This window comes from Rattus rattus, chromosome 2 (assembly GCF_011064425.1).
Source record: "Rattus rattus isolate New Zealand chromosome 2, Rrattus_CSIRO_v1, whole genome shotgun sequence".
NCBI classification, from domain to species: domain Eukaryota; kingdom Metazoa; phylum Chordata; class Mammalia; order Rodentia; family Muridae; genus Rattus; species Rattus rattus.
The window spans coordinates 54,773,688-54,789,901 of NC_046155.1; the positions used below are offsets into that span (position 1 = coordinate 54,773,688).

The following is a 16,214-nucleotide window of genomic DNA, read 5'->3' on the forward strand; positions in this document are numbered from 1 at the left end:
CCACATCATTAGAGGAGCTTTTGTTGAGTGCCTCTAATAAAAGATTGGCAGAATTTTCTGGAGGAGTGACAAATAGAGGTTTTGACATATAAATTGGTAAAATGGATAATTGTATGTGTTATGAATGGTTATGTGAATGGTAGGATTAAAAGACTTTCCAAATCTCAGACATGAAGCCCACATGCCATTCTTCACACAGGGCACTACAACTCTTTGTGCCTCTCCTGAGCCCCCTTTAGTTCCTGGATCTTCTGGGGCAGAGTCTTGGTCCAGAACTTCAGCCTTCTGGCCTTCAGGGCTTGACCCACAGAAGGCTGGATGTCCAGCTGCAGGTATTGATCATCATGGTCCATCACAGGCCAGTGGGGTAGACCCTAACTGTTGAGCTTCCTGTGGATATACTAGCCAGCAGATTCGGGTGAAGGTCACTTGATCCTGATTTGGCTTAGGACAGTGAGTAAAGTAGGACAGGGGGTTAAGGGGACTATTGGGATGTGTGTGACCTATGAGTTTCTATTCCTTTTGGGACAAGGTTATTGTTCCTCATGGCCCATTTTCTTCCTCCTTCTCCAAGGCAAAAGCTAAAGAACATTACCACAATACTGTGGCCCACCCACCAAGTTACTGCAAGATGTCCAGGAACAAACACTAAGTGTGCGCTCTCTCTCTCTCTCTCTCTCTCTCTCTCTCTCTCTCTCTCTCTCTCTCTCTCTCTCTCTGTGTGTGTGTGTGTGTGTGTGTGTGTGCATGTGTGCATGTGTGCATGCATGCACATGGCAGCTGACTATGTGGTAAACTGCTTGTCAAAGTATACTCTAGAGTAGGGAAGACTCTCTCATGTAATAAAGGACCATACATGTGAAGGAGCTCATCACACACAAAGGGAGTTCTGGACAGCAACCCATCCTTGCAGAAGTTGAGGGAAGGGCATCCTCTCACCCATGCCGTGCAAAGTTGGCCCAGTACTTCATTATCTTTCTGCTAACACTCCTCCATTGTTGGTGGGATTGCAGACTGGTACAACCATTTTGAAATCAGTCTGGAGGATCCTCAGAAAATTGGACATTGAACTGCCTGAGGATCCAGCTATACCTCTCTTGGGCATATACCCAAAAGATGCCCCAACATATAAAAAAGACACGTGCTCCACTATCTTCATCACAGCCTTATTTATAATAGCCAGAAGCTGGAAAGAACCCAGATGCCCTTCAACAGAGGAATGGATACAGAAAATGTGGTACATCTACACAATGGAATATTACTCAGCTATCAAAAACAACGACTTTATGAAATTCGTAGGCAAATGGTCGGAACTGGCAAATATCATCCTGAGTGAGCTAACCCAATCACATAAAGACATACATGGTATGCACTCATTGATAAGTGGCTATTAGCCCAAATGCTTGAATTACCCTAGATGCCTAGAACAAATGAAACTCAAGACGGATGATCAAAATGTGAAGGCTTCACTCCTTCTTTAAAAGGGGAACAAGAATACCCTTGGCAGGGAAGAGAGAGGCAAAGATTAAAACAGAGACTGAAGGAACACCCATTCAGAGCCTGCCCCACATGTGGCCCATACATATACAGCCACCCAATTAGACAAGATGGATGAAGCAAAGAAGTGCAGGCCGACAGGAGCCGGATGTAGATCGATCCTGAGAGACACAGCCAGAATACAGCAAATACAGAGGCGAATGCCAGCAGCAAACCACTGAACTGAGAATTGGACCCCCGTTGAAGGAATCAGAGAAAGAACTGGAAGAGCTTGAAGGAGCTCGAGACCCCATATGTACAACAATGCCAAGCAACCAGAGCTTCCAGGGACTAAGCCACTACCTAAAGACTATACATGGACTGACCCTGGACTCTGACCTCATAGGTAGCAATGAATATCCTAGTAAGAGCACCAGTGGAAGGGGAAGCCCTGGGTCCTGCTGAGACTGAACCCCCAGTGAACTAGACTGTCGGGGGGGAGGGCGGCAATGTGGGGAGGGTTGGGAGGGAACACCCATAAGGAAGGGAAGGGGGGAGGGGGATGTTGGCCTGGAAAGCGGGAAAGGGTATAACACTCGAAATGTATATAAGAAATACTCAAGTTAAGAAAAAAAATGAGGTAGTTATTAAAAGTCTCAAACATATTTGACACCCACTGTAGTGTGCAGAGCTGATAAGCAGAGGCATGCTGGCAGTAGGAACTTCAATCAATGCTGTTCATATAGAATGGACACATCATACATGGTCAGTCTCACTGAAAGGAAGGTCTTCCCTCCCCCCATTTCAAGTCAGCAAGGACTTAATATTGTCCTTGTAATGGCCTTGTTTCCACATCCCACCAGGAGAGGGCACAAGCAGTGATCCTTGAAACTGATTTCCCAGAGAACAGTTTCTCATTACACAGCGAATCTGTGGGCATCTTGACCCTGAATTTCCCAATCTATAAGACTGCACATCTGTTACTGTTGTTGTAAGGTACTGGTTATGATTTTTGTTTTGCTTCAGAGTGGTGGGTCTTGTTATCGTGCCCCAGGCTTCTGTAATACTTTTGTCTCAGCCTTCAAACATTTGAGAACACTGATGGTGTGAGTGCAGTTTGTAGTTTATAATCTGTTGGGAAGAGCATTTTGAAGGCAATAGGGTTTAGAGAAATCAGGTTTCCTGTGGTCAGTTACAAATATGAGAAAACATAAACTTGCAAAAGAGGACACAGGATTTTGATGCAGTCACTCTCCTGCAGTCAACAGTCCCTGAAGCATCTGCTTCTTTTGAAGAGGCTCTTGCACTTGGAAAGAGGAGAGTGAGAATGGGGAGAAGTCATGGAAAGAAGAAAGGAAGGAAGGATGAAAGGAAAAAAGAAGGAAAGAAAGAAGGAAGAAGGAACCTAGTTTCAGTGAAGGGTTAAAGATGATCTGGGTACTTAGGGTTCATATATCCACACTATTATGGGAACTTTTATTGAGTCCAATTAAATTTTGCCCGGAAGAATAAAGAGTAACACACGGAGGGCTTCTCATTCATGTCAGAAAGGGAAAATATTGGGATTGGAAAGGATTCTGAGTTTTGGAACAAAAAATTAGACTTTGAAACTCAGAATGATCCCACCTGCCCTCACTGCCACACTCTGTTCCTTTCACCAGACACTACAGCTCTGCATGGTTTTTCTGAGCTCCATGTAGCTCCTGGATCTTCTGGGGCAGAGTCTTGGTCCAGAACTGCAGCCTTCTGGCCTTCAGGGCTCGGTCCACAGCAGGCTGGGTGTCCAACTGCAGGTACTGCTCATCGTGGTCCAACACAGGCCAGTAGGGTAGACCCTCGCTGTTGGGGTTCCTGTGGATATGCCACCCAGAAAAGAACACTCATCCAAAGCCTGATCTTATGTTTTGGGTCAGGATAGTGGAAAAATTAGGACACCAGTTAAGGGGTCTGATGGAACGGGTGTCCTGATATATGCATACAAGTGTCACTCACAAGTTTCTGCTTCATGTAGGGGAGACTACCTGACCTGTTTTATGTCTCTCCCTAAGAGGTAAGATCTAAAGAACAGTACCATAGCACTATAGCCCACAAGCTAGGCCACCGTGAGATAACTAGTATGTTACACCTACGAAATATCAAAATACATGTATAAATGAGTTACTATGTAGAAAAGACTCTAGCAGGTGGTGGAAGATTCATGCATGCTAGAAGGTGACCATCCAAAAGGAAGCCCTAGATAGGGACTCACTTGTAAGGTTGAGAGGTGTGTTCTTACCCGTGTCTTGCAAAATTGGCCCAGTACTTCATCATCCGCCTACTCAGCAGCTTCTCCTCCTCAGTGAAGTCAGCTGGAGTCATGAGAAAGACAAAGTGTATGCCACCTCATGCAACTGTCAATTCATTTTTCATGTGCATCATCGCAGCTGCTGTCTGACCCTAAACTATTGGCTTTGTTGCCTCCCTTCTTCATTATCCAGAAACCAAGATTATGCAAGTTTCTAATTCAGTTCCTGCCCTGATGTGGCCTTAGCTCCTCCATCACAGGGTAGAATAGGAAGGGTGCAGATTCCAAGCTGTGCACAGTTTTGAGGCCATAATACACATTTATTCTTTCCCCTTCCCATAACCTAGGTTTTCTAAAATGGACTGGAAAATCAGGAGTCCCTGCAGGAAGGTCACTTGTGACCTCATTCAGTTCTAGAAAAGAAATGAACACTCACGTTTTATGCCCCAGAAGAAGGACCCAAAGACAAAAGGAACCTCATCAGCATGGTCAGCCTTCACGTGGGGTGGCCTGACATTCTTGAAATAGCTGGGTGCATGTTGGAACTCATAGAAGTAGACAGGGGCATGGGAACCTGGGGATGGGACAAAGAGTGACTTAGTTATTTCTTACCTGAAGTTTTTCTGACAAATATTTGGTAACAAAATACCTTGATAAAACGTCACCTAGAATCATAGAAGGTAAATGGGAGAGTGAACCCCAGGCTGGAGCACTAGCCAATGAAAAGTCCTTGACTCATCAGTGCCCATGGCCTTCCCAGCTGAGTGGTTTTGTTAGGTCAATAGAGTGTCAGCAACCCATTTTCTCCTCTGTAGACAGATTTTGCTCTCTTAAACTAGGCATGAGGAGACCTGGGTACCACACTGCTCCACAGTGTTCACCCATGACCCCCATTTCTGAACTACTGCAATCATCCTTGACACAGATGTACCCACGTTGAAAGTGTGCTACTTGGAGTGCAGGGATCACAAACATGAAGTCTCCCATCATCTCAGTGTACTGTATTTGTAGGGTCTGGGGATCATCAGTATTCCCCATGTACTCTTCCATTAGCAGGTCACCACACTCAGGAGGAAGCATCTGCACCAAGGAGATCCAGATCAATATGGTTAGGCATAGTATAGGTTCAGTAGGTAACAACATTTGCTATTTGGGAGAATGCAGCTGGGATGACATAGGGTCTGAGGGCCCCACACAGAATCACCATATGCACTGATTTTATTACTAGAGATGCTGTCTGAAAAGGATATATGAGAGACCCCTCTATGTGGGAAGGACCTGAGGTATCTCACCATTTGTGCTGCTGTATCCTTTAGAACAGCCTGCAGGTTCTCTTTGGATAGCTCCTTTATTATTTGAGCAGTGCCCATGACCTGGGAGGCAGAAGACAGTCTTAAGTGTGGCATCTGATCAATTAAAGATTTATTGAGTTTCTATTGCTTAGCATTCATATACTCTCCAGGCTCCCAGAGGATTGGACCTGTGCCTCACCATAGGAACAGTGCAACAGTACTCATCAGTGTTAACACCGATGATGCTGGGGACAGGGTGAAAATCCTCAGATGCCAACAGCTCTTTGGGATGCCTGGGTAGGAACTCTCCATCCACCACAGCGGGAATCATCCTGAAGACCTGAGTGGCATTAAAGGTCAATGCTGAAAGTTAATGAAATAAATATCCTGATGTCCACTGAATCACCTCCACCTTTTTCTCATTTCTCACTGGTTTCAGGGTGATCTGCTCACCCTGGAGGAGAATCTACACTTAGATAAGCCTATCTTGATATTCATTTTGCACACAGAACTGAAAGAACACAAAGGCATAAAGAGAAGGTATTTGGTTCAGAATCCCACATCCTGTAGACCAGGTTCTTCCAATTATTCCAACCTTGTTAATGACCAGAATCTCTGCTCCACTCTTGGCTCTCAGGCAGCGCACCAGGGTCTCTGAGTCCGGGGCCTCACATCCAGAGAGCTTGGCCACTGTCTGCAAAGGAAAAGAGGCAAGAAGAACTGTTCTCAATCCAATTTGATGCTTTTGTGTCTAATTCCAACACTTTAGTGTGTGTTGTGTGGATTGGAATAAATAAATGTTCCCATTGTCCTATTGCTCAAAGGTGACAGCCAGCAAGCAGGACTCTACTTGCACATGTTTAGGGTAGCTTTGTTTTTTTTTTACCTATCTTTCTGTGTTTCATGTATTGAGGAAACTATAATTGTCTAAAGGTCCCTACATGAAGGTTATAGGGCAAAGTCTCAGTCTTCACTGCCCCTTTATTTGACAGGGTGGATTCTTGTTTTATTGTTTCCTGTCCCCATGAGCCAGTCTGTGAACATCCAAGGATTCTCTGGTGCCCATCTATCCAGAATAACACGAGAATTTCAGATATGTGTTAATGTCTCAAGCCCTTTGTGTGTTCTTGGGATTTGAAACTAATCACCTCACGCTTGCACTCCAAGCAGTTTTAGAAACCAGTGAACCAGCTTCCAAACACATGCAGAATTATTTTTGCCAATGGTGGAAACTGCAAGGACTAGTTCATGGACAGTTAGCATACTTATCCGGTATGAAGTAGATGCAAGTAGATGATAACCCCCGAGTTTCTCAGAAATTATTGGAAAGACTCTATTTCCCCACTGAACAGAACAGTGGAGTACCATAAAGACTGAGGTGGCAGGGCTGAGAACACTTACAGTGGAGACCGTCTCAGAGGTTTCAGAGATAAGATCAGGCAGCAGGGCCACTCCACTCTCCATGATGGCACCATGGAAGAGCCCTTGAGACATGGGGGATATAACATGTGAAGACACACTTGTGCCACCTGCAGACACGCCAAAAATAGTGACCCAGTTAGGGTTGCCTCCAAAATGGGCGATATTCTGCTGGACCCATCGCAGGGCAGCCACTTGGTCCAGGTATCCCCAGTTGCCTCTGGCATGCTCATCTCCAGTGCTGAGAAGTGGAAGATACATGGATCAAAAGGCTGTCTAGGTTCTGATCAGCTACTATTGCCCAGTAATGGCCTTACCTGAAAAAGCCCAGGACACCCAGACGATACTGGATAGCGACCACCACCAAGTCCTCATTGACTGCCAATAGAGATCCATCACACATGGAAGCCATTCCTATAACCAGTGCACCTCCGTGGATCCACACCATTACCTGGAGAAGTCAAGGGAGATGCTAGGAAGGTCCTAGCCTGTCCAAGCTCTCTGATCTGCTTACTAGAATATCCACTGCTGTGCCTCTGTGCAGCTACCAAAATATATAAAAATCTCTAGGATTTCAGGGCCTTGGCCACAGCCAGGGACCTCTAGTATTCCCATTAGTGTACTTCTAGTCCCCATCCCACCATGTGTCTCAGTTTGAATTCGTGGCTCTCTACATAGAGGAAAATCATCATTACTCAGACTCTTCACGGTGGAACAAAGAGGAGTGTCTCTATAGATATCTCTCTAAATTAAATATTGAAAGGGTCACCAACTCTCATTGTCACAACAGAAACATAAATGTATAAATTTGTGTGGCCTCAGTGTTGAGGTCTTGAACCCCTAAGTGCTTCTGCAGAGCACAAGTTGTAGAATGATTTCTGGTTTTATCAAAGAGCCTTTGATGGCTCTGTGTTCCATACTCAGTTTTCAGCTGCATTGTGTGGCTGAGATGGCCTTCTTTGACCCAAGTAAGCTAAGACTTTCATCAGAGTCCACCCTGCAATGGAACTCAGGTTTCTTTTGTCCCTTCTAACCATCTTGACAAAATGCCCTCTCCCATAGCTGACCATGGTCTGACACTCACAGGCAGGTTAGAGCCCTCATGGGCATGGGCTGGTGCATAGATGTTGAGATACAGGCAGTCCTCAGACATAGGAGTGGAAGACAGTATCATTTTCATATCTGTCAGGCCTACTTCATCCAGCATATCAATATTTTGCAGACACCTTTGAAAATAGCAAACAGATATTCCAAGACATGGATGGTGAGCAATGTGAGTCTGGAGATTTTATCTCAGCCATGTTCAGCTGCAGCTCCTCATGGTGTTTGTGAACACAAAGTCTCTCTCTAAAGTCCAAGTGAGGTAAAGGCCTCAAGCTCTATGAAAGCTGGGGTGGAGCCAGATATCTGGGGAGGCTGCCAGTTAGGTGGGGCCTGGATTTTAATCTTTGTAAGTCTGGGATAGAGAGACTAGTAGTTGTCTCCATGGAAATGATTGGCTGTCTGCAGTGACATTCATTGAATTGTGTGAAAAAAGCAAGTCAAGCATTAGCAGTCATGCAAGTATTTTCTAGTCTCTGTTCCTGGATGTCATGGTTTGCATATGCTTGGCCCAGGGAGTGGCACTATTAGAAATTGTGGCCCTGTTGGAGTAGGTGTGTCACTGTGGGCGTGGGCTTTAAGACCTTCACCCTAGCTGCCTGGAAGTCAGTATTCTGCTAGCAACCTTCAGATGAAGATGTAGAGCTCTCAGCTCCTCCTGCACTGTGTCTGCCTAGATGCTGCCATGTTCCCACATTAATGATACTGGACTGAACCTCTGAACCTGAAAGTCAGCTCCATAGTGGTTAAGAGCACTGACTGCTCTTCTAGAGGTCCTGAGTTCAAATCCCAGCAACCACATGATGGCTCACAACTATCTGTAATGAGCTCTGATGCCCTCTTCTGGTGTTTATGAAGACAGCTACAGTGTGCTTTGTAATAAATAAACAAATCTTTAAAAAATAAAAATAAATAAATGTTGTCCTTTACAAGACTTGCCATGTTCATGGTGTCTGTTCACAGCAGTAAAACTCTAACTAAGACACTGGGTATGGCTGTGATGTGAGAAGTTCCTGTAGTTTTGTTTCACTGTCTTCTCCACCCCCCCACACCCCATGATGGATTATAATCTGGAGCCTCTAATAGTAGCTTCTCTTTTAACTTGCTTTTGTTGGTACTTTATTACTGCAACAGAAAATAAACTAAGATCCCCATATTGGAGTGTTGGACTCCCAGAGCTACTAAAGGATTCAATGGATAATACTGCTGCCCTAAAGGATAGTGAGTAGTCCTTCCTCACGTGTGCAGACTCTCAGGGAACTTCTCTTGTCTGAAGTGTCTCCAGGGGGGATTAATTACATCTATTTGTTCCCTGGTCAATGGCACATGGCCTTATAGGATTTCACAATGGCTGCGAGGATGGGGTTAGCAATTATCTATCACTGCTGTCCTCCTCAAGTACCTGAAGTATTTTCTCCTGGGTTTAGGGTGCTTGTTGCCTAATAGGTAACATTTACTCATGCCTAGAGATGCTGCCCAATGTGGTAGAGGACACTTTGCTTAACTGGAATGTGTGAACAATTTTATCTTTGTTTATCTCCATAATACCTCCATGTTATTCCCTATGAGTGTGAAACACTGCTCCAGGAGCATGTTACAGTTGTTCTAATCAATCTTAGCACAGCATCAGAAAAATGCATGAGGCACTCATCTACAAAGAGAGAAAACTTCTGTGTAGCTGAAATGGAGGAGACATTTCAGCATGGCCCAGAACTCAGAGCATAGTCTCCCCCAGAGCCTGAAACCCTCTGGGTCCAGAACTTACATGGCCGGATGTGAGGTCCCATCTCTCACACCACTCCATGGCTCAGGGGCCTCAGGAGGTGCAAAGCGCAGTGGTCCTACAGGAGGCTTGGCAAAGGGAATTCCCAGGAAGGTGTGGACACCAGCTTTAGTGTCCTTCACGTGGTCGAGCTTTCCTCGGACCTGGCCAGTGTGTGTGGTCCTGATGGGGCTGGACTCTGGTGAGTCCTGACCTGGTGGAGAGATATCTCAGGGTTAGTTTTCTGTAATCAGTTGCCAGCAGATTGTGAGATTCCCGTCTCATTGTCACCAGGGCACAGAAGAAGGGAACCCAGCCAACCCCAACCCAAGTTCACCTGAGGCGTGTGAATGTGGGAGCTTCCCTATCCCTCAGGCTAGGAACCTTTTTTATGTCCATTTTGAAGTATGTGAGAACATTTCCCTAGCCAAAGAAGTCATCACATATTCAGAGCCATTTAGCCACATGAAATTATCATTAATTGTTATACACATACAGCAAGTAGGGAAGAGTGCCTTCTTATTTTCTCCTGAATTGTCTCCTGCTGTCTCCAAAGCTCCTTACACTGAATTGTCTCCTCAGTATGGAGTGGTCTTAGATGTCTCTGACCCTCTGAGTGCTAGTGTGTCCACAAAATATGTGTGCTTTTGTCGGGGAAGTGGCAAGCATGTTTCCCATCTTTTGTGTATTGTGCCATTCTTCAATCTGTGGGTCGTGATCACTGGAAAACACATATTTCTGATGCTCTTAGGAGCTAAGAAACCACTCGAGAGCAACATTACAGTAAGGAAGAAGCAACAAAAATAATTTTATATTTGAGTGTATCTAATGTCATGGAATATATGGGTTTTCCAATGGCCAGGAAGTGCAGGTTGAGAATGGCTGATCTAAGGTTACCATCAGTGCCCCTCCCATTCCTTCTCTCCCACAAGCTAAACTCTGCCAAGCAGAGCTTGGCAGCTCTGATTCCAGTCATTCCCCATTGCCAGTTCAGTGAGCCTCACCCCGCACATGGATAAGAAGAAGCAGGAGCCCAAAGAGCACAGCATTCAGCCAGCTGTGTGGTTGTTTCCGTGCCATGGCCAGTTCTCAGCTCTGAGTCTGTGCTGCTACAATGACCAAGTTTCACAAACAGGAAGAATAAACCGTGAAGCTTGCCCAGGCAGGAATTTAAACCGAAGGATGTGGGCGGGGAACATGATGTCGTGGGTGAAAGTTCACATTGTAGAAGTGATTGGTCACATGTGACAGGAGCCAATGGCCAGGAGGCAGGAAAAAAACCACCTCTGCTGTTTCTGTTCGCTCTCTGGCCTCCTGGAAAGGCACAGTGTGGACTCTGGAGGTTGTCTGGGATATCAGGAACCCTGTCCTTATACCTGGCCAGAAAGTTGTAACAGAACCTGGAGTGCTCTGTGAGAAGGTCACAGTCACGATGTCACAGGAGAGTCAGGCAGATGCAGGAGCTTTGAGTGTTACCTGAATCCTCGAGACTTCTGTGCTTTGGAGACTCAGTTTACTGAGCCTGTTTCCAGGGTCCCTGGTCCCTACAATCATTTTAGGACCTGTCTGACTCTCTCCCTATTAGGTCCCATTTTGGTTTTTTGAGAAAACACACTGAAATTCTGTAGAGCCCACAGGCCTGTTCTCTCCACTGTTATGAGGGGTCTCCTCTAGTGCTCAGCTCCTCCCAAGATCAACTTCACAGTCACTCATTCATTTAACAAATAATGTTAATTCTCTTGTCTGAAGTGTCTCCAGAGGAAATTGATTTTACCTATCTGTTCCCTGGTCAATGGCACTTGGCCCTATAGGTTGTCATAGTGACTGTGAGGGTGGGGTTAGTAAGTCTTGACTACTGTTGCATTCCTCAGGATCTGAAGTATATTCTCCTGGAATCAGTGCCACTGATGCCTAATAGGTGACATTTACTCATGCCTGGAGATACTTCCCATTGTGGCAGAGAACACTGGGCTTATTCTGAACCTGTGAACACTTTATCATTTTCCCCCTCCAAAATATTTATCAGTGAAAATTCTGACCCAGGAGCCTGACACAGTTGTTCTATCGAATCCATCACCAGAAAAAACAACAACAACAACAACAACAACAACCACAAAAATGCATGGAACGATCATCCACCAAGAGAGAAAACTTCTGTGTAGCTGAGATGGAGGGGACACTTCAGCATGGCCCAGAGCTCAGATAACAGTTTCCTTCAGTACCTGAAACCCTCTGGGTCCAGAACTTACATGGCCGGATGTGAGGTCCCATCTCTCACACCACTCCATGGCTCAGGGGCCTCAGGATGTGCAAAGCGCAGTGGTCCTACAGGAGGCTTGGCAAAGGGAATTCCCAGGAAGGTGTGGATACCACCTTTAGTGACCTTCATGCGGTCAAGTTTGCCTCGGACCTGGCCAGTGTGTGTTTCTGATGGGGCTGGACTCTGGTGAGTGCTGACCTGGTGGGGAGATGTCTCAGGGTTAGTTTTCGGTAATCAGCTGCCAGGAGATTGTAAGATTCCCATCCCCTTCTTACTAGGGCACAGAGGAAGGAAACCCAGGACCCCTAGTTCAGTTTTGGGGTATGAGTATGGGAGTTTCCCTGTGCCTCGGGGACAGGAACCTTTCCTATATTATTTTCCAAGAGTTCTCCACCATTTCACTAGTCAAAGAGATCACACACTCAGAGATATTTTGCCACTTGAATTTACGATTATTATCTTTCTTATCCAATGTTACTAAGAGTTACAGTCATAGCCATACTCCAAGGAGGGCAAAATACCTCTTTATTTTCCCTGAATTCTCTACTGCTCTCACCAAATCTCACACTGAACTCCTCAGTATAGAGTGATCTTAGAAGTCTCTGCCCCTCTGAGTGGTATTGGGTCCACAAAAGTAAGTGCTTTTGTTGGGGAATTGGTAGGAACATGTTTCTCATACTTTTATCTATTGCACAGTCCTCAGCCTGTGGTTCATAACCAATGGAAAACATATTTCTGATGCTCTTAAAAAACTGAGAAACCACTCAAGAGCAACATTCAGTTAGGAGGCACCAAGATAAAATAATCGTATGGTTGGGTGTTTCTAATACCATTCATATATGGTTTTTCCCTATGGTTGTGACCTACAGTTTGAGAATGTCTGATCTATGGTTTTGATCAGTTCCCTCCCCATTCCCCATGCCTTTCCTCCCACAAGCTCAGCTCTTACAAGCAGGGTTAGGCAGCTCTGACTCCAGTCATTGGCCATTGCCAGTTTACTGAGCCTCACCCTGCACATGGATAAAAAGTAGCAGCAGCCCAAAGAGCACAGCATTCAGCCAGCTATGCAGTTGGTTCTGTGGCATGCAGCTCTCAGTTCTGAGTCTGTGCTGTTAAGACGACCAAGTTTCACAAACAGGAAGCAGAATGTGTGAGTTCTGCCCAGGCAGGAATTTAAGCAAAAAAGAATATAGGTGGGGAACTTGCTGTGGTCAGTCAAAGTTCTCATTGTAGGAGAAGTTATTAGTCATGAGTGACAGGAACCAATGGCTAGGAGGCAGGGAAAGTCACCTCTGCTGTTTCTGTTCCCTCTCTGGCCTCCTGACCCTCTCAAGGCCCAGAATAAATTCTGGAACTTGACTGGGATATCGGGAACCCTATCCCCATACCTGGCCAGAAAGTTGTAATAGGAGAAGCCAGAGCACTTATGTGAGAAGGTCACAGTCAAGATGTCACAGGAGAATCAGATGGATATGATGGACAGTAATTGTACAAGAATTAGGCAGGGACCAGCTATTTTTCTAATAAGGGAGAAGAAAAATTTCCAACATCTCCAACTGAGTGTGTGCACCCTCAAAATCTCAAAATGTGGCCTGTTTGAAATGAACATGGTTACATTCATTTGTTCACAATGACCAAGCTATGCAGATAAGTGGATTGTTTGATTATATACAAATCATTTAATAATTAAACTCTTCAAAACTAATTAATGGTATTAAAATTCTAAAGTGCTCAGAGGAGTGTTTGCAGCAGGAGCTCAATAATGCCTCAGTCCCCAGAAGAAGTATCACGCAGCCATCTACTTGATTCCTAAAAATGACTCTTCCCTCTCCCCAACACCTAAGTCAGGCTGAACTTTATCTTTGTCTATTTATTGGTGTCTGGGGTAGGGCATGCCAGTATTACCACTTTTACCTACTGATCCCTATGGACCTAGGCTGTGGAGTTCTGATTTGAGTGAAGGTGGATGAGGTACCTCATGAGTTTGCTAACTTTTCTCTGTCTCAGACTGGGACTTGCCTTGCATTCTATACATTCCTTAGGCAGCTCTGATTTTTTTTTTCCATAGCCAAAGGTGCAGGGAGGTGTTCAGTGAAGTCCTCCTCTCTCCTCTGGGTTTGTCATCTTCACAAGCTCTCACCTCATAGAGCATTGTGTTTTGACACTGTAGAATTTGGCAAACCTAAGCTGCAAATCAGCCTGGTGTTTCTGAGATGCCCTCCAATTCACATGGGTGAGCTCTGAAATGCATGGACTCCGGAGACTTCATCTCAGGATTGTTTCTCACTGTTGTTATGCCTTTCCTGCCACCAATACATGACCTAACAAATCCTGGGCATCAGCCCACCCTATTGGGCAAATTTCCTGCAGATGTACTTTCATGCTGTTTAGATGAGATGGTGATTTCATAATTACTGCCAATGATTTTATAGAACTCCTAAATAGATACAAGTAGTTTTAAGTCCCCTCTAGAATAAAAAGCTACAAATAGAATTCTGTGTCATGAACTAATTGCACTAGGAAAAGAAGATAGACTTGGAACACATTTATGATCAAGGAAAACATTTCTTCTGGATTAGGACTGAGGTCACTAATGTCTGTCATAAAGGTCATAAACTGGGAATGGTCAATTTATTGTAGGTGTCAGGACAGAAAATAAATGATTGACAAGTTTATCCATACAAGACTTCAAAGTAATAAGATACAAGGTAGATGATTTGTCTCTTGACAAAACCTTGGCAACTTGTGTCATCAAAAACTATTGCTTTAAACTTATAATGAACTTGTGGAGCTGTAAAATAGATAAGGGATGTTTAGTCAGGTACTGGTCTTAACTGAAAGGCATGTAAACAATTCTGCTGCTATTCCTTAAACCTTATCAACCGTTGGCATGAGATATTGCTTTAAACTTAAAATGAACTTATGAAATGTAAACGTGTTTAGAAAACCATGTATGTAATCAATTATTCCACTATAATGGTTCTACCTGATAATTGCTATGAGGTAATTTTTGTCTGAGAAGGTATAAAAACTAAGAAAAAAACTAAACAGATAGTGTATCCCTTTTCTGCTTCATCCACTATGTATGTGTCTGTGTATGCCTGGCTTTGTCTTTCTTGTTTCTCTCTCTGGCTCATGAAGAGTTAACAAACTCCAATCCTTTTGCTTGGTCAACAGTGGCTCCTGATTTAAAGATTATAGAGTCCAGTAACTAAGTTTCTTTTCTTAATTCTCTGCTGATATCAACAGGAGTTAATTGCCAGAAGCTATTACCTCTGGCCCCCAGAACAGTAAAAGAACATCAACTGCCAGAACCCATCAGCTTCTGGTCCAAACTCAGTACCTGAATCTATAGGCAGGACCTTGACAAGACTGCTTACAAGAGCAAAGATAACTCAAAGAGCACCCCAGGCTGAATGATGGCTCCAGATATCTGCATCCCTAGAGATCTATGTGAGGTTTTCATGAAGGTCAACAGTTCCAAGAGTCTCCTCTCCCTATCAGTCTACCTCTTTCAGAATTCAAATTTTAAAGAAGAGATGCTGCTATGTTTTTAGCACAGAGGTTAAAGAGATTAACCAATGAAAGGACAAGACACACTCAAGCATGTGTGTTATTGTCTCAAGGGAGTCTCCCTGTTACCATAGCCATACATCTGATTTTGGAGGTTTCTGAAGTTACATCTCAAAGGGTTGGTAAGAAACCTCTTCTTTGTTGGTGAATGGGATCATGGGTAGTTGCTAATGTGCACTGGATATGAATCTACCAAGGATGTGGTACTGTACACAAGGTTCATAGTCTTCTTTATGAGAATCCTAGACCTTGTAGTATTACACCTGGCAGAGGAGTAAATCTGATCATGCTTAGGCCTACAGCAGGAAGCACACTCTCTTAATAGTCTCTTTCTGTAAATACCCCCTCTACAAAAGCAATGTGGTCTAGATGTACATAGTCTTCACAGCTAACATTGTTCATAGTGTTAGAGTTCTTTTATGTTTTTCATTAGTATATTCTAATGGTACATAATAATGTGTTTCATTATGACATTTTCATACATGTGAATGAGGTATTTGTTCATAGTAATTCCCCTATAGCTTTCACTTGTTCCTGTCTCCTTTCTGCTCTAGCTCCTCTTCTATTTATTGTCTTCTTAATTGCTGTTGATCAGCCAATAAATTCAATTACAGTAACTAATTGAGTGAGGGCTTGTTTACAGGAGAATGGGCAATTTACTGGTAGATATATCACTGAAGAAAATGGCTCTTTCCTACTCAGTGTTCATTACCCACCTAGAGATCTGGAGGAAGAGATGGGGTCTCCTGAACCTATGAGCCTTAGCACACCCTACACATCCTCAGATTTGTGCAGTGTGAATGGAATCTTGCCTGATATCAGTTGGAGAATCTCTTATTTACTTTGTGCCATCAAGAGTGTTGGATTGACAAGCATGTGGAACAAGACCTTATCCATGCTTATTTACTTAAAGAATACTGGAGACTCAAGACACTGTCCCCTTGAGTCGCTGTGGATGAGCTAGGTCTGGGTACAACAGAAGAGGATGTGATACAACTCCATGCCTAATTATAGTCATCTGTGGTTCAGAACCCAGGTACCTACATC

The 16,214-nt window shown here is 44.3% G+C and overlaps 1 protein-coding gene across 1 annotated transcript; it reads right to left on the reverse strand.

Moving 5' to 3' along the window:
• Nucleotides 1-2,923: 2,923 nt before the first annotated feature.
• On the reverse strand, nt 2,924-10,501 carry LOC116891295 (acylcarnitine hydrolase). The gene is made up of 12 exons (XM_032892205.1): nt 10,339-10,501; nt 9,338-9,548; nt 7,556-7,697; nt 6,789-6,922; nt 6,454-6,712; nt 5,648-5,746; nt 5,252-5,392; nt 5,053-5,133; nt 4,696-4,840; nt 4,197-4,334; nt 3,752-3,824; nt 2,924-3,327 (listed from the first exon to the last, which is right to left on the reverse strand). Exons 1-12 carry the CDS (start codon nt 10,412-10,414, stop codon nt 3,141-3,143), a joined length of 1,686 nt encoding a protein of 561 aa, XP_032748096.1. The 5' UTR covers nt 10,415-10,501; the 3' UTR covers nt 2,924-3,140.
• Between the last annotated feature and the right edge of the window lie 5,713 nt (nt 10,502-16,214).

Coding starts and splice junctions, on each gene's coding strand:
- LOC116891295 (XM_032892205.1), bottom strand. CDS start 10,414: ATGGCACGGAAACAACCACACAGCTGGCTGAATGCTGTGCTCTTTGGG. Junction 7,698..9,337: donor GGGACCTCACATCCGGCCAT/GTAAGTTCTGGA, acceptor CTATTTTCAAAG/GTGTCTGCAAAATATTGATA. Junction 4,335..4,695: donor CCAAGTAGCACACTTTCAAC/GTGGGTACATCT, acceptor TCCCATCCCCAG/GTTCCCATGCCCCTGTCTAC.